The 27264-nt window shown below is 59.1% G+C and overlaps 1 protein-coding gene across 3 annotated transcripts; it reads left to right on the top strand.

Moving 5' to 3' along the window:
* The first annotated feature begins 33 nt into the window (after positions 1 to 33).
* CCDC88B (coiled-coil domain containing 88B) lies at positions 34 to 27208 on the top strand. 3 transcript variants are annotated; one of them, XM_048859399.2, is made up of 27 exons: positions 34 to 579; positions 1290 to 1435; positions 1727 to 1838; positions 2330 to 2399; positions 2569 to 2627; positions 5130 to 5213; positions 5861 to 6001; positions 6302 to 6444; positions 6704 to 6785; positions 6902 to 7060; positions 11580 to 11726; positions 13661 to 13799; positions 13882 to 14060; positions 14691 to 14831; positions 16291 to 17076; positions 17349 to 17473; positions 18094 to 18235; positions 18341 to 18484; positions 18792 to 18953; positions 21109 to 21386; positions 23024 to 23167; positions 23372 to 23558; positions 24945 to 25090; positions 25251 to 25346; positions 25792 to 25943; positions 26236 to 26514; positions 26909 to 27208. In XM_048859399.2, exons 1-27 carry the CDS (start codon positions 205 to 207, stop codon positions 26959 to 26961), a joined length of 4671 nt encoding a protein of 1556 aa, XP_048715356.2. In that variant the 5' UTR covers positions 34 to 204; the 3' UTR covers positions 26962 to 27208. The 3 variants fall into 3 exon arrangements, with proteins under 3 accessions (XP_048715356.2, XP_048715359.2, XP_048715357.1); XM_048859402.2 differs by having other exon boundaries at positions 16288 to 17076; XM_048859400.2 differs by lacking the exon at positions 1727 to 1838 and having other exon boundaries at positions 496 to 579; positions 16288 to 17076.
* Positions 27209 to 27264: the final 56 nt, after the last annotated feature.

Below are 27264 nucleotides of genomic sequence, written 5' to 3'. Positions count from 1 at the left end.
TGATTGTTGTGGCCCTTCCTCCAGGGCAGGGCCGCAGTTGGAATCAAGATGCTGGGCTAGATGGGCCCATGGGGCTGATCTGGAGGGGGTGAAGCAGGATACTGATCTAGACGGGTCTGATCTCAGCAGGAGTCGGATGAGATACTGGCCAGATGGGCCTATGGATCTGATCTAGAGTAGGGGAGAGGTGGGATACTGGGGTAGATGGGCCAATTGGGAGAGGTCTCTAATTCCCCTCAAGCTGGGGGTGGGGAGAGACCTACCGGCAGCTTTCAGGGGGTTTCCCTCCTCCCACCCACAGCAGGTCTGCTGTGGGTGCTGGTTTCCTGGCGTCCGTGCAGGCCCCCCCCACTCCCCAGCCGCTCCCCACCCTCTGATTGCGGAAGTTCCTCTTTGCGCAGCGCAGAAAACCAGAGCAGGGGGAGCCTGGCTGGGGTGGGGGGGAGCGGACGCACCTGTGTGCAGGGGCCCTCTTTGTGGGACCCGCACCAACCACAGAGACCCAAGCAGAGGATGGATGGGGACGGGCGTGCCTTGGAGAGCCTGGGGGTCTTTGTCTCAGGTCCCCTTGTCACATGGGTGAGTGTTGCTGGGAGAGGGGCGCTGTGTCTCTCTGGGGAGGGATGGGAGCCGTTTCCTGGGCAGAGCTGTGCCCCTCGGGGGAGAGGGAGCAATGCCCTTGTGGGGAGCTGTGCCGAGGCAGGGATAGAACCGTACAGAATCCTGCCCTCCCACGCCCTGCTGAGCCACCCACAATTGGGACACTGTACCTGCCCCTCTAGCAATGGGGTGGAGAGGGGGCTGGGGTGAGGAGGGAGGGGATCAGGGGTTGGGGGTTAAATGAGATGAGGTGGAGGAAGCTGGAAAAGTTGGGGTGAATGGGCGCTTGGGGTGAGCTGGGGGGTTAGAAGTGAGTTGAGGGTTTGGGCTGAGGTGGGGGTGGTCTGTGGGGAGAGGGAGGAAGGACCCATCCCCAAGGCTGGTGTGGGGGAGGCACGAGCCCCAGAAGGGCTGGGGCCCTCCCCGACACCCTGGCCCTGACACCCTGGGCTGGGCCCGGCCTCCCACAGACAGCTTGGAAACGGGCGTGGGGGAGGGAAGCACATCCTGTGTGCACTGTGAGGGGCAGGGCAGGAGCCTCCATAGGACCCCTGGCTCATAGGGGTGGGGACCTTGGGCCCAGGGGGAGAGTGAGCAGGGACCCCTTGGAGTGGGGGCACTGGTGTCAGACCCTGCCAGGCCCAGGTCAGGGAGGGGCAATAACAGCGCTGCCTGTCTCTGCTCCCCAGGTGCGGACGCTGGAGAACCTGGTGCCCCTGGGGTGGATGCAGGACGAACCCCAAAGCCCCAGTGCCCCAGACAGGCAGGCGAGGGCCCGGGAGTATTTCCTGCACCTGGTAGATGGAGCCTTCCTCACCCAAGTCATGGGGCTGATGTGAGTGATGGGCAGTGAGGAAGGGGGAACGTAGGTGGGGCCCAGCTGGGAGGCAGTGGGGGGTTTGGGCTTTATTGTGGGGCTCAGCTGGGGGGCCATGAGGAGGGTCTGGGCTCTGTTGGTGGGACCAGCTGGGCAGGCAGTGGGGGACCTAGGCTGTGTTGGGAGGGCTTCTGGGCCGTGTTGGGGGGCCCAGCAGGGGAGCAATGGGGGGACTCTCAACTGTGCTTGAGGGGCCCAAATGGGGGGCCCAGGCTGTGTTGTACGGCCCATTCCTTTTATTCCCCTCAGCAGAGACCCGACCCCTTGGCGTGCCCGGCCACCCCAGAGCCAGCAGGGTGACGAGAGGCTGCGACTCCAGACCCTGCATGCCCTGCTGCAGCAGCTTCGTGCTTTCTACCAGGTGGGGGTGCTGAGATGGGGGGCAGCACGCCCAGGGAGTGAACCTCTGTCCCCTGGGGCGTGGAGTGGCTGGGGGTCTGAGGAGCACGCTTGGGTCTGCCTCACCCCCTTCTGCCTTCCTACACTTGTGCTCTCATATGTGCACGCTTGTGTCTCTGCTGGCAGTGCACTTTCACACGCTCGCATTTGCACACTTGTGTCTGTGCACACTCATGCTCTCGTGTTTGTGGGCCTGCTGCCCCAGCTACGTGCACAGGGAGCTGTTCCTCTCTCACCTCTGTAATGTGCAATCCACAGGGGCAGGCAGGAAGGGGAAGTGGTTAGCATCTGTGCAGCTCCTGACACACAGCTGAGGGAGTCACTCACCCAATAGTGACACTCAGGGAGCTCCTCCAGGGGGTATGGGGCAGACGCAGGGGGAATCCCCCTCCTGAACCCCTCCCAGTAGTCAAAGCTTCTTGACACCCAACCTCTGATCTTTGACCTTTGCAGGATGATCTGCAGCAGCTGATTCTAATGACTCCCCCTAATGTGCAGCTTCTCGCCAGAGACCCCCTGACAGGTAACTGTTTGGAGGGGCAGTACCGGACTCAGTGGACCCATAGGTCTGGTCCTTTCTGAGGAGCTGGAGAGGTGGGATACTGGGCGGGATGGGCCCAGGGTCTAATCCCCTGGAGGGGGGGAAGGGGTCTGTCTCTGGCCGTATTCAACCTTCCCTCCCACTGTCTTAGAGCAGGGCATCGAGGAGATGCGGAAGCTGCTGCTGCTGCTGCTGGGGGCTGCCGTGCAGGTACGTGGAGGGTATAGGGGTAGGGGAGGAGGGTCTGTGCAGCCAGCACTACCTGGTGTCTCCCTGTGCCCCCCAGTAGCGCCTCTGGCTGGCTGGGACGTAGAGCAGCCTTCAATGGGGACTATGGGTTAATGCAAATTTCCTCCCAGGGTTAGGGGTATCATGGATTTCAAGGCCAGAAGAGCCCACTGTGATCATTCAGTCTGGCCTCCTGTCTAGCACAGGCCAGAGGCTGGCCCTGAAACAATTCCTGGTTGAACTTACCGAGCAGATCTGACAGAACAACATCCAGTCATGGTCAGGGCCTACCCTCAACCAAATGTTGCCCCAGGCAAGGAGCAACTTCGCCCTCCTTTTGTTAAACTTTTGGGTGCCACTAGTCCTCCTTTTCTTTTTGCGAATACAGACTAACATGGCTGCTACTCTGAAACCTGTTATTTTTTACTGCATTTGTAGCCCATTTAATGACTTTGAGGCACGATTTGCATGCATGATTTATCCCTGTCATATAAGAGGATTAGTTTGCACACTAGAATCTGTAAAGCTGTATTTATTCATGCCATATATAAGCAAATAAAAAATAATAATTTCTTCTAAATTTACAGTAGCTTTTTAATTTTAAGAATAACTGAAGTGTACTAACATCAAGAAATTGAACTGTGCCCCAACATTGGGAGGACCAGTATTAAATAGGGTTCCAGCAGGTGACAGGCTTAGAATTTTAACCCTCGCCCTTTAGTTCAAAAGGTCACTTCTCTTGCCTTCATTTGTCCAAACCTTTCTTTGATGGACACTCAAGTAGTGTCAACGAGTGAGCAAAAAAACCTCCCTCTTGAATTTTTCTTCTGAGTTTCCCATCACCTCATCTCTGCCCTCATAACCAGACTGTCACTTCTTCTAATGAATACGAGTTTTCTTGAAGACAGGCTCAACTCCTAAGTTTTCTGCCATTTCTTTGGCAGCAGTGATGGCATCTTCAAATCCATTGTCTCTGTCGACCACGACGAAATCAAGGAAGATTCTTGTCAAAGTAGTAGCATTTCAATGTCCATCGACTGAGTTTGCAATGCCTTGCTTACAACGTTTGCTTGGAACAGGATATTGTGCCAAACTACAGTTGAGACCAGCAATTGGAAGTCAGTGATCTGGTTTGCCAGGCTTTGCTTCTCGTGTCAGATTCCAGCCTTGGCTTTACTGAACTGCACCAGTTCCATGAGGGTGTTGTAAACCTCAGTCACTTGGTACCTCACTGGCCTTACACTGTCAATGCGGCTCTCTCAGAGAATGTCACTTAGCAGCTTCACGGTCAGATTTGTAACATTGTCTGTGAGGATCTTCCACCTGATAGTTGGTGCTGAAAAGAGGACATATATCCTTTGCAGTGCTCCAAAGAGAGAGACTGAATCTAAAGAAGATGACAGTGCATCTGACACAACCAGGTTGAGCCACAAGGCACAAAGAAAGCTCTTGGATTCAGTGCAAGGATCCTTGCGTGGACACCACAGTTTCTTCCCTTCACCTTCGTGCCATTGTCACAATATCACAGCTGGGCTCTGACTTCACTTCAATTCCTTCTTATATTTCAGACTGACTGACTGGTAACACCCCGCCCCTTGTACGCCCACGAGGGCAGGGCTGACAGCATTCTTGGAGGGTCGAGGAAAATGAATCCACAGACAGAATATCTGAAACATTTTACTTCAAACATTCTATTTTCCCTTTTGTCGCTAACAACAAAAACAGCCCCCCAAGCCCGGTGCCCCCCAAGCCCAGCACCCTAGGCAGTCACCTGCCCCTAAATCAGGCCCTGGTTGTGGTTTAAACATTGTCAGTGATGGAGAATCCACCATAGCCCTTGGCAAGTTGTCCCCATAGTTAATTCCCCTCACTGGCACAAATTTACACCTTATTTCCAATCTGAATTTGTCCAGCTTCAATTTCCTGCCACTGGACCATGTTAGACCTTTGGCTGCTAGGTTGAAGAGCCCTTTATTAAATATGTGTTCCCCATGTAGGTACCTCTAGACTGGGATCAAGTCACCCGTCAACCTTCTCTTTGTTAAGCTGAATAGATTGAGCTCCTTGAGTCTCTCACTATGGCACGTTTACTAGTCCCTTAATCGTTCTCGTGGCTCTTCTGTGAGCCCTCTCCAGTTTTTTAACATCCTTCTGGAATTTTTAGCACCCAATCTTGAGGCAGGAGTCCAGTAGCGGTCGTAACCAGGGCATCCCGGGGTGAGGGGGAACGGTGGGGCTCAGGTCCATAGCAGCCCTCAGAGGTACCCTGAGAAAGAGAGAGAGACTGACAGATGCTGACAGCTGTTTCTTTGTCACCCCACATCCCTCCACTCTCTGTGCCTCCTCCCCTTCCTTGAACTCCTCCCACTCTATGCTGCCTCTCCTCCCCTGCACCTCATCCCTCCACCCCCCCATGCACCCCATTCCCTGCTCATCCCCCTGCACCTCACCCCCTGTGCTGCCCCATACCCGCTCCCTCCACAGTGTGAGCGGAAGGCAGAGATCATTGAACGGATCCAGGGGCTGGACATTGAGACCCAGACTGCGCTGGCCAGTGCCATCCAGGAGGTAAGAACACCCACTGTGGGCATGACCTTTTCTTCTGATCCTTGTGGCTAGGTCCCCCCACCTGATCCCCAAGGGACAGTCACCAGGTGGCACCCCATCGGTCAGCACCAGGCTGCACTTTCCCAGATGCAGGGGCTTGAGGGATAATGGGGGAGCTATAGACAGGGAGGCTGTAGCACTTGGGCAAGCGGCTGGCCTTGGCAAGACTGCTGTGTAAGGGCTGTGAGGTGTTGGCCTTTGAGAGCTGTGGGAAGGGGAGGCCATGTGAGGACATGAGGAATGTGCCGGGGCAGACGTGTGATGGGAGGCCGTGTGAGGAGCTGACGTGCAAGGGGAGGCCATGTGAGGAGCTGGCATGTGAGGGGAGGATGTGCGAGGAGATGGTGTGCGAGGGGAAGCCATGTTAGGAGCTGACATGCAAGGAGAGTCCATGTGAGGAGCTGGCATGCAAGGGGAGGCCATGAGGCATATGCCGAGGCGGACATGTGACGGGAGACCTGTGAGGGGAGGCTGTGTGAGGAGCTGGCATGCGAGGAGCTGATGTGCGAGGGAATGCTGTATGAGGAGCTGACGTGCGAGGGAAGGCCATGAGGCATGTGCCAGGGGCAGGCGTGCAGGGCTTGTGACATGTTGCTCTTGTGTTGCAGGTGACACAGGACCCAGGGGTGGTGCTGAGCCTGCAGTGGGGGGCGCTGGCTGAGCTGCACCCCCTGGAGCTGACACGGGTCCTGCAGGATCTGTCCTCCCGGCTGCGGGGCCTGGTGCAGGAGCGGGATGCAAGTGCGGAGGTGAGGGGGGCCCTCAGGCACATTCCTGCCACTCCCAGCCCTCCCTGTGCTCCTCCCCCCACTGCAGCCATCCACCGCTCTGTGGGTTTTCCCATCCACTGCTCCCTGGGTTCCCCTCACCCCCCGAGGCTCTGATACCCCTTCCCCCTCATGCAGTCTCCTTGAGCTCTCCCCTTCCCTCTGCCCCCCTCAAATTCCCCTTGTGCTGCCTCCCACTCTCCCCTCCCCCTTCCACTGTTCCCTGGACATTTCCCACCCCCACCCATTCTTCCTACCCCATCTAACCCAGCTGTCTTGCAGAGGCTGTGGGAGCTGCAGCAGGAGCGAGAGTTGTCGTCCCCCCATGGCCCGCTGCCCCCTGAGGGGCCCTGGGACAATCGCCAGCACCTCAGAGTGCAGCTGGCTGACGCCCGGGGCCAGGCTCGGCGCCTGCGGCAGGAACTGTGAGTTGGGGGAGGGCACTGATGGGGTGGTTCTGGGATGGGAGGGCAGTGGGTGTAGGTCCTAGGGGCATTAGGGGGCACAGAGGACAAGAGGAGGATCCTGAGATGGGGGGGTTCTAGTGAGAAGGGGTCCTCAAGGGGATTGGGAATAGGTGTGAGGGATGTACCTGGGGATCTCAGTGTGTGTGTGTGGGGAGGCCGTGGGGGTATCCCTGACGTGCCCTCCTGGGGGCTCTGATCTCCTTTCCCCTCCACCCAGGGAGGAGAAGGCCGAGGAGCTGCTGGATCAGCACCAGGAGCTGCAGGAGCTGGAGGCTGAGCTGAGGAGGCTGCGACAGGAGGTACCAACACCCCCAGTGCCCTGGGCCCTGACCCTGTTCCCCCTGACTCTGTGCCCTGACCCTGTTCTCCCCACCCTCAATGCCCCAAGCTCTAACCTAGCGCCTCTTCCCCCCAGCACCGGGCGGTGGCGGGGGAGGCGCGCCTGGCGGGCCTGTACCGGGATGAGCTGGATGCCATGCGGGAGAAGGCGGCCCGGGCTGAGCGCCTGCAGGGGGAGCTCTCGGCCCTGAGGGAGCGACTGCCTGCCTTGGAGCGGTGCCGGGGGAAGCTGGAGGTGAGGGGGCATGGGGTGGAGGAGGCACAGGGGATGTGGGGTGTGTCATGGATCCACAGGATCAGGGCTATGCCCCCAGCTTTGGAACAGTCTCTTGGAGGAACCCCACTCCACTCTCCCTTCAGGGCAGGCCGCCTGCTGAGACTGACCCTCTGGGGCTCCAGCCGCTCTGCCCCATGCTGTGAAGAGTCCAGCTGAGGCAGGCTCCTGGTGGAGACTTGCCCACTGTGAAGGGGTTAATGCAGTGACACCAAACCACACAGAGAAAGGAAAGTAATGCCTAGTGCCATGTGGTCAGCCCAGAGCCCAGCCAGGCTGCAGCCACGCTCTCTGACTTCCTCCTTAGTCAGTCCCAGGGGAGAGCACCCAGCCCGTCTCCCCCATCCCCCCCAGTCCTCTGGGCACCAGCTGGGGTCTCTAGAAATCCAGAGTCACGAGTTTGTCTTGTCTCTCTGGCCCCTCTGTTGATTGGGTGAGTTTCAACCAGTTCTTTAACAGCTCTTCACAGGGAGGTGAGACACGCCCCTCATCACCATGTCTCTAGTCTGCCCTGAGAGCAAACTTAATCCCTCCCCCGCCAACCCTGGAACAGAGAGGGGAAATTGAGGCACACATAGGATTCATAAAAAATACCACAAAATTCCTAGTTTGTCACAAAGGCAGTGGGGGGCTCTGGGTTAGTGGGGGTGATAGTGAGGGGCTAGTGGGGACCAGTGGGGGAGGGGAATGGGGCAGTACTTCTTGTCAGGAGGAGTCGGGGGATGGAGGGCTGTAAGGGGCTCAGGAGGCCAGTGTGGGTTTCTCAGCAGGAGGAGTGGGGGAGGGAAACAGAGGGGATCTGTGTGACAGTTCTTCAGGTACCCAGGACTGTGAATCACCTTGTTACCCCCTGCCTCTAGCGAGAGGGAATCTTGCCCAGTTGGGTGTCAGCTCCCTACCCCCACCAGCCTGTCAGCCCCCACGCACTCTCCTCTGGGCTGTGCCTGTCTTTGCCTTGCAGGGTAACTATAGGTGCACCCCAGTCCTTCCTCTGTGATACCCCGCCCGATGCTGGCTACTCACAGAAATCCCAGCTCCTCTGCCCCCAAAGGAGCAGTGCACCCCAGCTGACTAGTTTTACTTTAAATCACTGCTCCTGTAAACCTCACACTTATAATAAAACCCAGGTAGGTTTTGTTAAGCAAGAGCAGAGATCCCACCAGAAATGAGAGGGAAGGAAACAAATAGTTACAATACAAAACAAAATCATAAAATGCTCACCAACCCTTTCCTAGCTAAAGAAGTAGGTCTCCCCCCTGACCCCCATCCCCCCATCCCCCCAAAAGGTTCAGTCTGTTGCAGAGCTGGCTGGCTTCACAGGAACCAGGATCCAAACTTTCATGAGAAACACCCCAATCCATCAGATGTTTCCTCTGTGAATAGAAAAGGAGTACTTGTGGCACCTTAGAGACTAACAAATTTATTTGAGCATAAGCTTTCGTGAGCTACAACTCACTTCATCAGATGCATGTAGTGGAAAATACAGTGGGTAGATTTGATAGACACAGAGAACATGAAACAATGGGTGTTACCATACAGACTGTAACAAGAGTGATCAGGTAAGGTGAGCTATTACCAGCAGGAGAGCGGGGAGGGACGGGATGGGGACCTTTTGTAGTGATAATCAAGGTGGGCCATTTCCAGCAGTTGACAAGAACGTGTGAGGAACAGTAGAGGGGGAAATAAATATGGGGAAATAGTTTTACTTTGTGTAATGACACATCCACTCCCAGTCTTTATTCAAGCCTAAGTTAATTGTATCCAGTTTGCAAATTAATTCCAATTCAGCAGTCTCTCGTTGGAGTCTGGTTTTGAAGTTTTTTTGTTGAAGAATTGCCACTTTTAGGTCTGTAATCGAGTGACCAAAGAGATTGAAGTGTTCTCCAACTGGTTTTTGAATGTTATAATTCTTGACGTCTGATTTGTGTCCATTTATTCTTTTATGTAGAGACTGTCCAGTTTGGCCAATGTACATGGCAGAGGGGCATTGCTGGCACATGATGGCATATATCACGTTGGTAGATGCGCAGGTGAACGAGCTTCTGATAGTGTTGCTGATGTGATTAGATCCTATGATGGTGTCTCCTGAACAGATATGTGGACACAGTTGGCAATGGGCTTTGTTGCAAAGATAGGTTCCTGGGTTAGTGGTTTTGTTGTGTGGTGTGTGGTGAGTATTTGCTTCAGGTTGGGGGGCTGTCCGTAAGCAAGGACTGGCCTGTCTCCCAAGATCTGTGAGAGTGATGGGTCATCCTTCAGGATAGGTTGTAGATCCTTGATGATGCATTGGAGAGATTTTAGTTGGGGGCTGAAGGTGATGGCTAGTTCTGTTATTTTCTTTGTTGGGCCTGTCCTGTAGTAGGTAACTTCTGGGTACTCTTCTGGCTCTGGCAATCTGTTTTTTCACTTCAGCAGGTGGGTATTGTAGTTGTAAGAATGCTTGATAGAGATCTTGTAGGTGTTTGTCTCTGTCTGAGGGGTTGGAGCAAATGCAGTTGTATCGTAGAGCTTGGCTGTAGACAATGGATCATGTGCTGTGGTCTGGATGAAAGCTGGAGGCATGTAGGTAAGTATAGCAGTCAGTAGGTTTCCGGAAGAAGGGTGGTGTTTATGTGACTATCGCTTATTAGCACCATAGTGTCCAGGAAGTGGATCTCTTGTGTGGACTGGTCCAGGCTGAGGTTGATGGTGGGATGGAAATTGTTGAAATCATGGTGGAATTCCTCAAGGGCTTCTTTTCCATGGGTCCAGATGATGAAGATGTCATCAATGTAGCGCAAGTAGAGTAGGGGCATTAGGGGACGAGAGCTGAGGAAGCATTGTTCTAAGTCAGCCATAAAAATGTTGGCATACTGTGGGGCCATGAGGGTATTCATAGCAGTGCCGCTGATTTGAAGGTATACATTGTCCCCAAATGTGAAATAGTTATGGGTGAGGACAAAGTCACAAAGTTCAGCCACCAGGTTTGCTGTGACATTATCGGGGATACTGTTCCTGATGGCTTAGTAGTCCATCTTTGTGTGGAATGTTGGTGTAGAGGGCTTCTACATCCATAGTTGCCGGTATGGTGTTTTCAGGAAGATCACCGATGGATTGTAGTTTCCTCAGGAAGTCAGTGGTGTCTCAAAGATAGCTGGGAGTGCTAGTAGTGTAGGGCCTGAGGAGGGAGTCTACATAGCCAGACAATCCTGCTGTCAGGGTGCCAATGCCTGAGATGATGGGGTGTCCAGGATTTCAAGGTTTATGGATCTTGGGTAGCAGATAGAATACCCCCAGTCGGAGTTCTAGGGGTGTGTCTGTGCGGATTTGTTCTTGTGCTTTTTCAGGGAGTTTCTTGAGCAGATGGTGTAGTTTCTTTTGGTAACCCTCAGTGGGATCAGAGGGTAATGGCTTGTAGAAAGTGGTGTTGGAGAGCTGCCGAGCAGCCTCTTGTTCATATTCCGACCTATTTATGATGACAACAGCACCTCCTTTGTCAGTCTTTTCGATTATGATGTCAGAGTTGTTTCTGAGGCTGTGGATGGCATTGTGTTCTGCACAGCTGAGGTTATGGGGCAAGTGATGCTGCTTTTCCAAAATTTCTGCCCGTGCACGTCGGCGGAAGCAATATATGTAGAAGTCCAGTCTGTTGTTTTGACCTTCAGGAGGAGTCCACCCAGAATCCTTCTTTTTGTAGTGTTGGTAGGAAGGTCTCTGTGGGTTAGTATGTTGTTCAGAGGTGTGTTGGAAATATTCCTTGAGTCGGAGACGTCAAAAATAGGATTCTAGGTCATTATAGAACTGTATCATGTTCGTGGGGGTGGAGGGGCAGAAGGAGAGACCCTGAGACAGGACAGATTCTTCTGCTGGGCTAAGAGTATAGTTGGATAGATTAACAATATTGCTGGGTGGGTTAAGGGAACCACTGTTGTGGACCCTTGTGGCATGTAGTAGTTTAGATACTTTAGTGTCCTTTTTCTTTTGTAGAGAATCAAAGTGTGTGTTGTCTAGTTTTTGTAAAGTCCAACCACGAGGAAGTGTGTGTGGAAGGTTGTTTTTTTATGAGAGTATCCAGTTTTGAGAGCTCATTCTTAATTTTTCCCTGTTTGCTGTAGAGGATGTTGGTTAGGTGGTTCTGCAGTTTCTTTGAGAGTGTGTGGCACAAGCTGTCAGCATAGTCTGTGTGGTATGCAGATTGTAAAGGATGGCTCCAGGGCACCTTTCCCTATTCTGTGTGATACTGAAACAGTCTTGTCTCTATTCCTAGATAGGGCCGTCCCTGTCTGTTGTAATGGTCTGTCTTTGCCTCCAAGTGGTTTCCGTTGTTTGCAGTTGGCTCTGATGGTTTTCTATTGCTAGACTTGGAAGAGCTGAGGGACGGAGGGGGACTGTGTGGTGGTCAGTGGGTCTGGGGGGGGGCTCTGATGGGGCCCTGTCCCTGACAGGAGGAGGTGTGGGCCAGGGGATCTCGGGAGCTCTGACCGGGCTCTCTCCCTGGCAGGAGGAGCGGGCCTTCTCCCAGGCCCTGCTGGACAGCAAGGCCCAGCTGGAGGGGCAGCTGGAATCTGCTCGCGCCCGAGCCCAGCACCTGTCCCAGTTCGAGAAGGAGAATCTACTGCTGCGGAGTCAATTAGATCAAGTTGAGGAGGTGAGACCCGCAACGGGCCCCCTGCACCCTCTCCACAGTGCCCCCTACGGTCCCCTGTGCACACAGCCTGTCCTGTTACCAGGCTAAATGCTCACTGCCCCTCGCTGGGCTTTCCCCAAGTGACCCCCGCAGGTGCCAGCTGGGATCCCGTGATTCACCCCTCTCAGAGCAGCTCCTGGGGACAGCCACGGGTCAGCCAGCAGGTCTCTGTGTCTCAGTCAGGCCGTCAGCCTTGTCCCTGGCAGTCTGGCCGGCCTCTCCCAGCTCACCCAAACCTCTCCCTGCTCTAAAGACTTGTCAGGGGGGAGGTCAGGGCTCCTTTGACACCAGGCTTAGCCTTGGGAAGAGGAACACTCCCCGGGCCAGCCGAGGGAACTGGTCCCCATTGCCATTGTTCCCATCACTCCTTTGAAGCTGGTACCTGAGAGGCTCTTTTCTGCGGCTCAGTTTGCCCTGCGCTGCTTTGTTCTAGCTCTGTGCACTCGGGCAGGCAGCAAGACTCAAGAGAAACCCAGTGACCCAGAGCCCTCTGAATAAAGGCTACAGACCTTTCCCCCAGTCTGTCACACACCCCGTGGCACCCCTGCTGGGAGAGGCTGGGCTGGAGTAGCAGGGACCTTCCCCCACAAGCAGTGCTCCTGCCCTGCTCTTTACAGCGCCTGCTGCTGGGAGAAGCCGGGCTGGAGTAGCAGGGACCTTCCCCCACAAGCAGTGCTCCTGCCCTGCTCTTTACAGCGCCTGCTGCTGGGAGAAGCCGGGCTGGAGTAGCAGGGACCTTCCCCCACAAGCAGTGCTCCTGCCCTGCTCTTTACAGCGCCTGCTGCTGGGAGAAGCCGGGCTGGAGTAGCTCTCCCCACAGCTAGTGCTCCTGACCCTCCCTATGGTGCCCCTTGTAGGACTCTCTCAGAAGTGTAGGGCAGCCCCTATGTTAACAGTCTCTGTGTCATGGATTCACAGGGTCTGGTCTATGTCCCAGCCTTTATCCTGTCTCCTGGGGTTACCCCTCTATTGTGCTGGACCCCAGGGATCTATACTGTTCTGCTGGGGCAGGCCTGTGGCCTCCATGACTCCAAAACTGGGCCTTTGGGCTCCAGCTACCCCTGTGTCCCTCCGTGGCTCCCTGCAGCGAGTCCAGCTGAGCTGTCCTCCCGCAAGAGACTTTTCCCCCATCAGGGCGCAAGGCTCCTTAGGCTTGGCCTCCACTGAAAAGCTAACTCGACCCAGCGGCGTGGCTCAGGGCACCCCCTGAGAGACGCAGTGAAGCCGAGCTAACTCCTAGCGTAGACAGCGCTAGGTCACTGGGAGAATTCTTTTGCTGACCTAGCTACCACCTCTTGGGGAGGTGAATTAACTAATGGGACGGGAGAGTCCCTCCGCTCGCTCGGCAGGGTCCGCTCTGAAGCGCTGCAGCTGTGCCACTGAAATGTGTCAAGTGTGGACAAGGCCTCAGTCAGCAACGGCAGCAATACCAGGCGACTGGTTCAAAACCTTCGTTCATCACCTGGTCAGAAGTCTTGGGGTTAGCGTGAGAGAGGCCGGCTCCGGGCAGAGTTCCTGCTTTGCTGGGCCCCGGCCCCTGCTTCCCCTGAGCTCCATCCGCCCTCTCCCTGTCCTCTTTGTCTGCCAGGGCCAGGGGCGCCGCCATGTGGCTGTGAACCCCGCTCTTCCTCACCCTGCTTCCCGACACCTCTCGTCTTTGCTCTCCGACACAGCCCTGCCACGCTCCTTCAGCTGCCTCTGCAGCCTGGAGTCTGCTGTCTCTGGGGGTCTGCTGATGCAGCCCAGCCTGGACCCAGACCCTCGTGCCTCCTGTTCCGTGCCAGGAGAAGCATTGTAGCCCCTCTGCAACCAGTGGGCAACAGTACCAAGGCTGAGGGGGAGACGTAATAAGGCTATTACAGAAAACTCCCGCATGGGTCACTCTCTGCCCCCAGGAGCAGGAGCGGGAGCGTCAGCGGCTGGAGGAGCTGCAGCAGGAGAAGGTGTTGCTGGAGGGGGAGCTGAGGCAGAATCTGGGGGTGCCCCAGCACCTGTCCTGGGAAGAGGAGCAGGAGCCCAGTGAGGCTCCCAATGGTGAGTGCCTCCTTCTCCCCTTTCCCCCCGGCCCCCCAGCTGTCCCCTCCCGGCTCATTGATGTGACACTGTCTCCCCCCAGACCCTGCTGAGACTCCCAAGTCCCTGAGCTACGAGGTGACCGAGGTGACATCCAGCCGCCTACTAGCACTGGAGCGGGAGAACCAGGAGCTGCGCCGGAGGCTGCAGGAGGCACTAGAGGCCCCGGGAGAACCCAGGAGTCCGGGCCTTGAGCAGAAGAATAAGGCCCTCAGCAAAGAGGTGAGGGAGATGGGGCTCCTAGAAGAGAATCCAAGGCCCTGTCTGTCCCACCTCTCAGCCAGCCAGTCCCCCGGCCCTGGGGCTGGATTGGAGCTGGCATCCCCCAGAAGGGAAAGACCCTGTGTCCCTTTCCTTAACCAGGGGCTATCTGGTGAGGAGTCGAGTATGTGTCGGGGGGGTGTCTCCATGTTGTTTTTTGGGGATAGGAAGGGTTGTGTGTGCGGGGGAAGGCTGTATGTGGGGATTTGAAGGGTGGGATCTCTCTTTGGGGAAGCCTTGTGGAGGGGTCTGTGTGTTGGGGAAGGATAGAGAAGGGGAGTCTGCTGGGTTTTAGTGGAAGGGTGGTCTCTGGGGGGGGCTGTGTGTTGGAGAGGGTGGAGGAAGAGGCATCTGTGGAGGAGGCTGTGGTGCAGGGGACAGGGATAGGTTGTTTCTGTGGGGGAGTGATGGGAGATGGGGTGTTTCTGTGGAGGGGTCAGTGGAAGGGGGAGGGGTGCCTCGGCGGGGGGGGTGTCTGTGTGTTGGGGTACAGGGAGAGAGGGTGTCTCCATGGGAGGTGTCTGTGGGGTGAGGAGAGGGCTGTCTCCATGCCGGCCCAGTCCTCCCTCAACCTCCAGTTGCCTGGCACAGGTGCAGCGGCTGGGGGCAGAGCTGGAAACCCAGCGGGCCCGGAGCTGCCAGGAGCGGGAGGAGCTGAGTGCCGCCCTGCTGGGGGAGAAGGAGCAGCTGGAGCGGGAGCTGCGCAGCTTGCAGGAGCAGCGGCACTGCCAGGTGGGGCACGGTGCCCGGCGGGGAGGGCAGGGCATGGTGTGCAAGGGATTGTCATTTGGGGCAGTAGAGGGACGCTGCAGGGAAGGCAACAGGCCCTGGCGTGCCCCTAGCGTGGTGCCCCCACATGGCTGCAGGCAGCATGAAGGGGTCAGTCCCATTGCCTGGAGCCTGAGTGGCTGGAGGAGTGGGTGGGCAGGGTGGGAATCCCATCACCCTGCTGCCAGCCTGTCTCCCATTAGAGGAGACCAAGGCCATGGCAGAGCACGGGGACAGGGGATTGGCTGTAGGTTGTCACAGATTGACAGGGCTGTTACACCCCAGCCTTTACGCAGTCTCCCAGCAGTGCCAGTGACCCCTTTAGTGCACCAGACCCCAGAGCAGCCATGCAGCCTCAGCAACTCCGGGTCTGGGCCTTTGGGTGCCAGCCCCCCTGCTCCGCCCGTGAGTTCCCCCCACCAGCGCACCTGCCACCAGACTGCCATGGAGACTCTTCCTTCTCCGGGAGTGACACGCCCAGAGAGGATCTGCAACGAGGTCGGGCAGCCTGGCCAGGTCAAGGGAGCATTGATTAGTCACCTGGGATCCAGCATCACCAGGGTCCTCAGGCCGGCCTGGGAGCCCAGGCTTCCGCCAGAGCCCATGTTAGTGGGAGCCAGGACCCCAGCATGTCCTGCTGTCCTGAGACCCAGCTTTGCTCTCTGCCCCTTCAGGGAACTGTGACACTGCAGTCATGGGGGGTGATTGCTGCTCGTGCAGACCTAGTGGAGCTAGCTTCAATCTGGCTGGCTTGGACCCCAGAGCAGTGAAGCTGCAGGAGCATGGGCTAGCGCCCGAGTAATGACCAGGGTTTCAGGCAGGTGTGGGCAGTTGTCTGGTCTGGAAGCAGAGAACACCAGCCATGCCTCGCCCCCTTTCCCCTCAGGAATAGCAACACCAAGCCTGTGGGTGCAGAGTCCTACACAGGGATCATAACCCTATTACCAAAACTGCCCTTCTTTGGGTGGGGCTGGCTCATATGGCTTAGGCCAGGAGGACACATGGGTAGGCAGGAGGCTCAAAGGCAGCCTGGACCCCTGGGATCAGCCTGGGGCAGGGCCCTCCTCTTGAGTTCCCACCACAAGGGGCAGGAGGCACCCTGGGCTGGTGGAGGCAATAGAGGGCATCCCTCAGTACATCCAGTTGCTATGCTATTGCTGGAGGCGGGCTAGGGCACAGGGCAGCTTGGGGGGCAGTGAATCCTCACAGGCCTGCTGAATTGTCCCTGGTACCAATGCCAGGTTTGTCTCTGTCCAGATCAGATGCAATCCTGCGTCATGTCTGGGGGCAGCATTTATGTGGGGGGTTGATTCCTGCCTTCCTAGGCATTGGGCAACGGAACCAAGGGGGGCTCAGGCACGTGGCTGTGGATTTGGGAATCTAGGGTGCCCCTGACCAGCTCTGTTCCCCTTCCCCCCAGCAGGAGTCTCTGCAGAGCCAGGGGGACCCAGGCGCCTGGGCCCAGGAGCAGCAGGAGGCACTGGCAGAGAGTGGGCGCCGGCTGTGCCAGGTAGAGGAGCAGGCATCCAGCCTGCAGGAGGCATTGCGCCGGCTGGAGGCCACTCACGCCAAGGCCCTGGAGGGGCTGACGGCCTCCCAGGAGGCCCGGGGGCGCCTGGAGCAGGAGTTGCTGAGACTGCGGCAGGAGCTGGAGCAGCAGCGCCTGGAGGCCCTGCTTCTGGGGCAGCTGGAGGCCGAGGCCCAGGCGCTGGAGAAGGAGCGGGAGGCGTTGCGGGCAGAGTTGAGCCAAGCCGAGCGGGAGCTGGTGGAGACCCGGGGCAATCTGGAGGCGGAGCGGCAGCGGGCTGGGCGCCAGGCTGAACAGGCGCGGGAGGCTGCGGAGGAGTTACGGGCGTCCGAGCGCGAGCTGGGCACCCTGCAGCGCGGGCTGGAGCAACACAAGGCGGCCCTGACCCAGCTGGAGGGCGAGCGAGGGGCGCTGGAGGCGGTGCTGAGCCAGGCCGAGAGAGAGCGCCGGGCACTGGACAAGGAGACCCGGCGTCTGCGGGCCCAGACCCAGGCCCAAGAGGAAGCACTGGCAGAACAGGGCCGCCGGGCCGCCCAGCTGGAGGCCCAGAGCCGGCTGCAGGCGCTGGAGTTGGGCGGGCTGAGAGAGAGAGTGCAGCGGCTGCGGGAGCTGGAGCAGGAGAGCAAGGGGCTGCGCGAGCAGCTGGCAGCTGAGCGCAAGGCCGCAGTCGCTCTGCAGGAGGTGATGGGGGCATCAGGGGCAGGGAGCGCCAGGGCTGTAAGGAGCAGGAGTGGGAGTGGGGGAAGCTCCTGGCTACTCCCCCCTGGCCTCTCCCAGCAGGGGGCACTGTGGGGAGCAGGGCTGTGGGGGGCACCCTGCAGGTGACAGTGGGGGACAGGGAATGGCGATGGAAGCCCACCCCAGTGGTCAGGGTCCTGGTTGGGGTAGTGGAGGCAGGAAGGGGGGGCCACGGGTGCCCCACTCAGTGCTCAGAGTTTTGCTTGTTCCTGCAGGAGCTGCTGGGCGAGAAGGTGAAGGGGCAGGAGCGGGAGGCTGACCTGGTGCGGCTGCGGGAGCAGCTGGAGCGGAGGGAGGAGGAGCAGCGCCTCCTGGAGGAGCAGCAGGGCACCCAGCAGAGGTAGGCATCTGCAGGAGGCCCATACCCACACTTGGGGTGTACTGGGTGGTGGGGCAGGGATCTTGAGAGACAAGATGGTTGGGGGGCAGGGATCTTGGGGGGATGGAGGGGGTGGGGGAATAGGTGTCTTGGGGGGATAGACAGGTGAGGTTTGGGGGATAAGGGTCTGGGGGGCTGGGTGGAGGGATTATGGGGAGAGGGCTGTATAGGGGGCAGGGGATCTGGACAGGGGGATGGGGGGCAGCGATCTCAGGGAGGGGGTGGCTGGTCATGGGGGCTAGGAGGCAAGGATTTCAGGGAGGGGGAGGCTGGTCATGGGGGAGGCTGCGGGGCAGGGATCTCAGGGAGGGGGCGACTGGTAGTGGGGCGTGTGGGGCAGGGATCTCAGGGATGGGATGGCTAGTCATGGGGGCTGGGGGGCAGGGATCTCGGGGAGGGGGCAGCTGGTCGTGGGGCAGGGATCTTGGGGAGGGGACGGCTGGTCGTGTGGGAGCTGGGGGGCAGGGATCCTGGGGAGGGGACAGCTGGTCATGGGGGGAGCTGGGGGGCAGGGATCTCAGGGAGGGGCTGGCGCAGTTTCCAGGGGCTCCTGGGTGTAATGTGCCCCCCTCTCGTCCTAGCCAATACCAGAGCCTGGAGCAGCGGCTGGAGTCGTCCTTCAGGGAGATGCTGGCTCTGAAGGAGGAGAAGATCGGCGCCCTCCGCAGCCGGGTGGAGGAACTGCTCGCCCTCAATCAGCACCTGGGGAAAGAGCTGTGCCAGGTGAGACACCACCCCCAGCGCCCTCTGCTGGGAGAGGCCGGGGCTGCAGTAGTCATGAGCTCCCTCCTGCTCCCTTTCATCCCCTCCCTTGTTCTCTATGTCCAGGTGAAAATCAGCCCTGGGGCCCACCCACCCGAGGCTCTGGGGGCCGTGGAGCAGGACCAGGGGGACCCCGAGCCGACGCTGGGGCTTCGGGCTGAGTTGGAGAGTGACACCCTGAGCAAGCATCTCATCGAGGTGGAGCGCAGCGTAAGTCCAGCACAGGGGGTGTTTTGGGGGGCCTTTCCTTTGGGGTGGGGCGGGATGGGGGCTGGAATCTGGTGCTCTCTGGTTCCCTCTGCCTTTGGGGTGAGGCAGGGAAGGGGGCTGAGATGGGAGGCCCCTCAGGGAGGCTGGGCAGGGCCGGGAGATGGAGGGAAGGGACTGTGCCCCTTGATAGACTCCGTGGGGCTACAGATTCCTGTCCCCTCCCCTTAGCAGGGGCAGAGATTGTGGGGCTGGAGGCCCCTGAGGGGAGCTGGGGACCCCCCATCACTTGCTGATGCTTCCCTCACAGAACGCGGCGCTGCTGGCAGAGAAAGAGGCTCTGATGGGGCGGCTGGGGCAGCTGGAGTCGCAGCTGGGTGCCCTGCAGGGGGAGCTGCTGAGCCTGCAGGGGCAGAGCGGAGGCCTGCGGGAGGAGACTGGGCGGCTGCAGGCCCAGTGTGGGGCCCTCCAGGTGAGACAGCCCGTCTGAACCTCCCAACCCCACGTTGTCCCTCTCACAGAGCCCAGTGTGGGGCCCTCCATTGAGTCAGAGTTTAAGGCCAGAAGGGACCCCCAGATCATCTAGTCTGACAAGTCATCCCAAATAAACCCAACCAGAGCCCTCAGGAGCCCTGCCTGTTGTGAGCCCCAGACAGAGAACAGGGGAGGCTGAGGGACCCCCAGTACCCTGCACTGGCAGGGAATCGCTTCAATGAGCCACGCCCAGCTGATCCCAGCAGGCGACCCACGCCCCATGCTGCATGGGGAGGTGAAAACATCCCAAGGTCCCTGCCAATCTGACCTGGGGGAAATTCCTTCACAGCCCCCAGTCTGGTGATCAGCTGGACCCTGAGCATCTGGGCAAGACCCACCAGCCAGGCAGCTAGATAAAAGCTTCTCTGGACCAGCTCAGAGCCTGGCCCACCCTGCCTGGTGTCCCGTCTCAACTTGCGGCAGATCTCAGATATTTCAGAGGATAATGAAAAAAACAAACCAACCCAGAATTACTTTTGGTGAAAAAAACCCTTCCTGACCCTGCAGGTGCCCAGCTGAAGCCCTGAAGCATAATTAGGAACATAAGACATAAACCAGGAGTGACCCGCAGGGCTGCCGAGCCCTGCCCTCCTCCGCCATAAACAACCCCATCGTGTAATCCCACTCACAAATGTCTCAAGTTCTGTCTTAAGACTAGCTGGGTGTTTTGCCCCCCACAATTCCTCTGGGGAGGCTGTTCTAGAACCTCCCTCCTCTGATGGGTAGAAACCTTCTCATTGCCAGCCTCTGGATATGGCTGTACCACAGGCTATCCTAGCATAGCGCTGCCAGCAGCCTCCAAGGGCAGACTCAGCCTGCATTGACAGCAGGGGCTTTCTGTCGGAATAGGAACATCACCTCCCCGAACGACGGGAGCTGTGTCAATGGAAGCCCTCTTCTGTCCCCAGAGCTGTCTGCACTGGGGGGAGGAAGGGAGGTGTCACATCTGACTGATGTTGATAGAACTTTTCTGTGTAGACCAGGCCTCCTTTGATTCCTGGCCAGTTTGTCCCCATTTGTTCTTGTGCCAATATTCTCCTTTAGCTTCAGTAGCTTTTCTCCCTCCCTGGGGTTAAACCCACCTGGTGTATTTATAGAGAGCAACCAGATCCCCTCTCAGCCTTCGCCTGGCCAGGCTAAACAGGCTGAGCTCGCTCAGACTCCTCTTGTAAGATCAGTTCTCCGCTCCCCTGATCAGCCTGAGAGCCCTTCTCTGCATCGGGCCGGTTTGGATCCCTTGTTCCTGAACACAGGTGACAAGAACTGCACACGGTGTTCCCGCTGAGCTCTTCCCAGTGGCCCGCCCAGGGGCATTAATGCTTCCCTATCACCCCTGGAAATCCCTCACCGGATCCAGCCTAGGATTGCATTGGCCTTTCTTGTGGCTCATGGCATCCTGCGATCAACCCATACCCTAGGGCTTCTCTTGCCTTCTGTTGCTTTCAGGAGATGAGCCCCCAGTCTAGAGGAAATATTAGACCCTAGTGGCATGACCTTGCATTTTACACAATTTCATCCCATGTCTGTCACTCTGGCCCCCAAGGTTTATCCAGTTCTTTCTGTGTAATATTTCGCTCCTCTGTATGGCCGATGGCTCCCAACTCTGTTGTCCTCAGCAGACTTCGTTCACACCCGTCTTTTGGGCTAAGGTCATTAATGAAAATATTAAACGGGATCGGGATCAGGCCCAAGATTGATCCTTGATTCCCTGGCAATTTCCCTCCTGTCTGCAGCTCAGCCTTCTGTACAGCCTGTCATCTTCTCTCCTTTAGCCAGGTCCCTGGGGAGACATCGGCCCTCTGAATTCCCCTGTCCCCCACTCCCCTTACCCCCAGATCCAGTGTGGGCCCTCCAGGTAAGATACTAACCCCCTAAACGCCACTGCCCCACAAGCAGGCCCAGTGTGGAGCCCCCAGGTGAGACACTGCGCCCCCTGGATGCCCCTTGCTCCCCCAAGCCCTCCTGCCCCAACCCCAGATCCAGTGCGGGACCCTCCAGGTGAGATATTGGCTCCCCCTCCCTCTCTCGCTCCCCTGCATGGTCTCTTTTGTCCTTCCCCACCCCGTGTCTCTCATTGCCCCCTCCCCTGGCAGGTGGAGCAGGCAGCGCTGCGCTCCCAGAAGGCAGCCCTGGAGGCCCGGGCGTCGGAGCTGCGGGAGCGACTGGCAGGGCTGGAGGCTGAGGTGCGGGCGGCCCGGCAGGAGAGGGATGAGTGGCGCGGGCGCCACGAAGGGCTGGTGCGCAACCATGACAAGCTGGCGCTGCTGCACGAGCGCCAGGGTGCTGAGCTGGAGGGGCTGCTGGGCAAGCAGGCCGGCCTCAAGGGGGCCCTGCGGGCACTGGAGCAGGAGCACCGAGAGCTGCAGGACAGGTAACTGGAAGGGGCTGGGGGGCACCAGGCCAGGGAACCCCCAGGGCAGGAGTTGGGGGCACATGGCTGTGACAGGCCAGGTAACCCCAGGGGCAAGGGGAGCTGCAGGCCCAGGAAAGCCTGGGGAGGCGCGGCTGAGAGTGCACAAGGAGGCAGCAGGCCAGTTAACCCTACGGGAAGCGTCTCAGATCTCTGGGGGGCCTGGTCCCTCAGCCTATCTACAGCCCCTCTGGGAGGCTCTGTTATGTGCCAGATCCTGGGCTTAGCATTTCACCAGGCCGAGTCCACAGCTCGACATGCCCAGGGCTGGGGCTCCTGGCTCCAGCACCCCTCTGGCTCTCCAGCCAGTCCCACTGAGTTCAGAGGAGCTTTACTCTGCCAGGGAGCCAGGCACCCGGGGGGGATATGCAGCGACCCAGCTCAGCCTGTTACAAGCAAGGTTTATTAATCCCCTGGAATCCAGCATTACAGATCCCCTGGTAGGATGGGGAAGCCCAGCTTAACCCAGAGAGCCTCGGAACAGCCTGGCTGGGCCCTCCCCTCTCAGCACGGGGAGGACTTGCTCGGGCGGATTAGCTGCTGAGACGTACTGGTGACTGCACTGATCGCAGATCTCTGCGACTGGGGGTGAAGTACGGAACTGTCAGGGGAGCTCCGCAGGGGTCCCCCACCGAACGCCAAAGGGGCTGGGAGCCCACCCAGGAGGTTTGGACTCGGGCTGCTCTACACTTAAAAATGAGATCGACCCAACTGCTAGGAAAAGTTCAGGTCTGTGAAAAATGTCATGCCCTGAGCACTGGAGTTAGGTCACCCCCACCCCCAGCATAGACACGGCAAGTCAATGGAAGAAAGTTTCTGTTGGCCTAGCTACCGCCTCTTGGCGAGCTGGATTAATGACAGCATCGAAAAACCCTTCTGTGGATGTAGGAAGTACCACAGCCCAGCACTGCAACAGCACAGCTGGAGTGTAGACGTGGCCTGAGCGAGGTCGGCCTGGTTAACCCCCTCTGCAGATGCAGCGGGGCTGAGAGAAGAAGTCTGTCGCTACCACCTCTTGAGGGGTGGACGTACTGCAGCGATGGAAACCCCCTTCCCAACTCCCGGTGTGCTCCCAGCTGGAGTGTGCAGCCTGCCCTGGCTCGCGGCGGTCCCCATTGCTTCTCTGGGGCCCTCCGGGTATCTGGGTCGATTACATCCGCTTTCGGATCACGTACCTGGCTTAGCCCAGACAGGCCTCGGTGGCTCACAACTGTCCCTTCTCCCTCTGCCTTAAAGAACTGGCCACTCACTAGGCGGGAAGGTTTGAATACCAAGTCAGTGGGGAAACCGAGTCACTCATGTGTCATACAACTCTAACAGTAATTCCTGCATTTGTCACGGCAGGTAACCCTGGAAGAGGGATTGGGGGGCACAATGGGGGTGGCAAGCCAGTTAACCCCAACGGGGATGGGGCCCGGGGAGCTGCAGGGCAGGTGACTGCAGGGTGTCATGGGGGGGTAAGCGAATGTGGGGGCAGCAGGGCAGGTGACTGTGGAGGGGACACCGGGCAGGGCTGCAAGGCAGGTAACCATGGTGGAGTAGCAGGGGTTAGTGAGGCAACCTCCTGGGGGGTCTCACCCCTTTCTCTCCCCCTCCAGGCAGAGCCATCTGGTGGCACAGCAGGCCGGGCTGGAGCAGCGGGAGACAGCCCTGCGGGGGGAGCGGGAGCGGCTGGAGGGGGCTGAGCGGGAACACCGGCAGCTGCGGGAACAGCACGCCCGGCTGCAGGACGAACATGCACGGTAATCACGGGGGGGACCGGGATCTGGGAGACAGGGGAGGCCTGCACGTCGGGGTGGGTGGTGAGATGGGATGGGGGGGGTCCCTAGCATATGGGGGCAGTGGGAGGGACTGGGACGTGGGGGGAGTGGGAGATGGGGGCCAGCATCGGGGGCAGTGCGTGGGCTTCCCCTCGGAGTGCCCCACTGACCCCTCGCCCTGCGCAGGGTGCAGGCGGTGCTGGCAGCGGCCGAGCGAGCGCAGGAAGAGCAGCAAGGGGAGCTGCGGGGCCTGCGGGGCCGGCTGACGGGACTGCAGCTGGAGCAGGCGCGGCTGGAGGCTGAGGGCACCGCCCTGCGGGAGCAGAACCACCAGCTGGAGGTGGCGCTGGGCCGGCTCGGAGACCAGTGTGAGGTGCGCAACCCCCAAGCCTGTCTGCGGTACCCCCGCTCCCCAGCCTGAACCCCCCACTGTAGGTCCCCCCAGAAACCAGAGCGAGGTGTGCAGCCCCCAACCCTGCCTGCGGTATCCCTGCCCCCCTCATGGCATCCCTACTGGGGAGCAGAGCGAGGTGTGGAACCCACTACCCCCAATTCCACCCCTGGTACCTCCCAGCCCCATTCCGCCAGCCTGAACCCCACCATTGTATCCTACCCAGAGACTAGTGCAAGATGTGCAGCCCCTGACCTCCCCCAACCCCATCCCCCAGTCTGACCCCACCAAGAACACACACACTGCCCGATACCTTTCTCTTCCCAGCCCAGCTTTCCCCCACTACGCCCCCCGTTGGAGACCAATGCAGACCCCCTGATACATCCAGACCTCTACCCCGGTAGCCACCTGCCACAGATCCACAGCCCCGGCGCTCTGAAACAGTCTCTGGGAGGACCCCTTCAGTGTGTCAGCTCCTGAGGGTCACACTCTCACTAGGGCAGGGCTCTTGGCTTCACCACCTCCTGGGGCCAAACCTTGGAGCCTTCAGCACCCCTGGGTCACGCTGCAAGCTCCCCTCAGCGAGTCCACCTGAACTGGGCACCTGAGGGAGACTTACACACCCGAAGGGAGCAGCGAACCCCCGACCTCCTTAACCTGGAGTCCCTCAGCCAGTGCCGTCACAGCAGGAGGGTTTATTAGGTGCGTGGAACACAGCCTAGAAAGTCCTTCCTTAACACAGAGAACGGAAAGTTACAACCAAGTCCTTCTGGGACTGTCCAGAGCCCTCTGCCCCCCCTCTTTAGTCACAATCACCCACACTTAACAACCCCACCTGGCCCCTCCCCAGTCCTTTGTCTTCTTTCCTGGCAATCACTGTCACCTGGCCCTCCTTAGTCCTTCTTCCTTCAGCTGGTCACACCTGCTGGCTTCCTAAGGAGGGGGGGGGGGGGGCATCCATGGTCGTTAGTCGCCAGGTGCCAAATGTCCAGCTAATTGGACTGGCCTTTGTCTGCTGGGACTCTCCATGGGCATTGGGCCCAGACCCCAGGCATCAGACACGCCTATATCTCTGGGTCTCTGCAAGGAGTAAACCATCTTTTCCTTCCATCTAGTTAACCAGGCACCACATAGGGGAAACTGAGGCATGCACACTATTCATCCCAACGATTGTGAAAAATTCGCACTCCATCACACCACCCACAGCCCAGCTCCCCCTGCTCCAAGCAAACAATGGGAGCTGGTCCTCCATTGAACCCCCTGATCAGAGAGTGCTTTCCCCATTCTGCACCTCCAGCCCCACTCCCTCTGTGAGGGGGAGCCCAGAGGGGCATGGCCTGTCCTATTCGTAACTCTGCTGCCCCCCAGCTCCTGGCCCAGCTGAAGGGGAACCAGGAGGAGGAGAACCGACACCTGCTGCAGGAGATCCAGAAACTGAGCCAGGAGAACCGCACCCTGCTGGAGCGCAGCATGGAGAGCCGGGAGCAGTATCACTCGGAGCAGCGCCAACACCTGTGAGTGCCCCCCTTGGGCCAGCGCGGGAGGTGTGCAGGGAGGGGGCAGATTGGTGAGGCTGGCTGGGGGTGTCGGGGGCGCAGGGCAGTCCGGCTGTGGAGTACAGCGGGCAGGGAGGTCACCCCCAGATTCAGATGCTGTCCTGTGCTCACCCCCCAGGGATAAGCTGAACGAGCTGCGCCGGGAGAAACAGAAGCTGGTGGAGAAGATAATGGACCAGTACCGAGTACTGGAGCCAGCGCTGCCCAAGAGCAAGTGAGTGTGTCCACCTCCCAGGCCTGGCCCCAGCCACGGACCCCGCAGGGGCCAGCCCTGGCCAAGGGAATCTCCTAGGGCTAGCCACGGACCCTCCAGCTGCCATGGACTTCCACACCTGCCCCCTCGCCTGGGAACCTTCTCTGCCACCCTGGGCCCCCCATCCCCTGAAACAGACTGAGCCACCAACCCTCCAAAGCTGGCCCCAGCCAGGGGACCCCCCCGCCCCTTTTCCCTCAAACTAGGGATATACCTCCCAGAGCCTAGGACTCCCCCCCCCAGGGCCAGCCTGAGCCAGGGACCCTCCCTGACAGTTGACCTGAGTGCCCCTGCATGGGTCAGTGTTGGGGGGGTGGAATCTCCCAGGATGCGTGTGGGGGACTGGCCTAGGCCCCCCAGCTCCTGCCCGTAAGCATGAGACCCTCCCGCTTCCTCCACCCCGCAGGAAGAGCAGCAACTGGATCGCGGACAAGATGAAGAAGCTGATGAAGCCGCGGCGCGAGCCCCCGCGGGAACAGCAGCGCCCCCTGGCTGAGGGGGCCAATAGCATTGAGAACCTGCCGGGACTTGGACAGGATGGACGCGCACCTGATGGGGGTGAGTGTCCAGGACCCTCCACCTCGTGGGGTGTGGGGAGGAGAGATCAGGACAGGGGATGGGACCCAGGCATCCACGACGGCCATGCAGTGCTTGCAGCCCTAGGGATGAGAAGAGATTGGGACAGGGGATGGGACCCAGGCATCCGGGATGGCCCCTCAGTGCTCCCAGCCCCTAGGGATGGGGGAAAACCAGGCCAGGGATGGGACCCAGGCATCCAGGATGGCAGTGCAAGGTGCTCCCACGCAGGACTCACCATCCCCTGCCCCACTAAGCCCAGCTTTGCCCACAGACTCCAGCGCCCCTGCTTCGCCTGTGCCCCTGCGCAAGGCCAGCAGCATGCTGAGCCTGCCCGACACCCAGAGGCTGAACCTGCGGCTAAATCGGCGCAAGCTGAGCTCCCGCGTCCTGGTCAGCGAGTCCTTCGGGCCTGGGGACGCCACCCCCCGGCAGCGCTTCCGCCAGCGCCAGCGCCCCCTTGCCTTCCTGGGGGGCTCCCGCGAGGAGGCCGCTGTCTCCTGGGAGGCCCAGGAGGGGCAGAGACTCCCCAGTGCTGGCAGTGAGGAGAGAGGTGAGGTGTCATCCCCGGATGTGGGGATACAGAGAGAGATTGTGGGGGCAGGGACTGGGGAAGACTTTACTCCAGATATCGGGTGTTGTCCCTAAGTTATGGGGGCATCCCCCCAGATGGGGGGAGGGACTGGGGGGCATCATCTTTGGATAAGAGGGGACATTGGGGGTGTCACCCCCAGATGGGGGCAGGGACTGGTTGGGGGTGTCACTCCCAGAGAGAGAGATTCTCCCCCAACAACCAGAAGAGAGGCGGGAGGAAGAGTGGGGGTCAGGGAGGGGATCTCCTCTGGAGTGGGGGTGGGGGTCCAGTTGGAGCACGGCAGGGGATCCAGAGAGCTGAGATCGACTGGGGGCTTGGGGCAGGTGTAACTGGGGGTCCTGTCTCTGCCCAGGGCTACTGCAAGGGAAGGAGAAGGCACCGCTCTCGCCCCAGCTCAGTCAGTGAGCCCAGCACAGCCCCGCCTGGATGGCAGCGACGCAGGGAACCGAACCAGGAAGGGGTCTTGCTACAGCCCCAGCTCCCAGGATCCTCCTGCAACATGCCAGGGGCACAGAGAATTGGCTCTGCCTCCCCACCCCCCATCTCAGCCCCTTATCCCTTCCACCCCACAGGGACTCCTGCCCTGACACTGGCTCAGGATTTGTATTGTTTTTCTATAATTTATTAGAAATAAAATGTATTATTTATCATCCCATCTGCTGCTGTCATTCCACCCCGCCCCACATCATGCCAGCTCCCACCCCTTCA

The sequence above is a fragment of the Caretta caretta genome, chromosome 7 (assembly GCF_965140235.1).
Source record: "Caretta caretta isolate rCarCar2 chromosome 7, rCarCar1.hap1, whole genome shotgun sequence".
Classification (NCBI taxonomy): Eukaryota; Metazoa; Chordata; order Testudines; family Cheloniidae; genus Caretta; species Caretta caretta.
Note: the sequence above shows the minus strand (reverse complement) of the source record. Positions and strands in the feature narration are given on the sequence as shown.

What these genes read in the sequence shown, in the direction of transcription:
- CCDC88B (XM_048859402.2), top strand. Translation starts at nt 205, where the DNA reads ATGGGCCAATTGGGAGAGGTCTCTAATTCCCCTCAAGCTGGGGGTGGG. An exon ending in ATAAGGCCCTCAGCAAAGAG is followed by an intron (nt 14,061 to 14,690) that starts GTGAGGGAGATG and finishes TGCCTGGCACAG; the next exon opens with GTGCAGCGGCTGGGGGCAGA. An exon ending in CCGCAGTCGCTCTGCAGGAG is followed by an intron (nt 17,077 to 17,348) that starts GTGATGGGGGCA and finishes TTGTTCCTGCAG; the next exon opens with GAGCTGCTGGGCGAGAAGGT.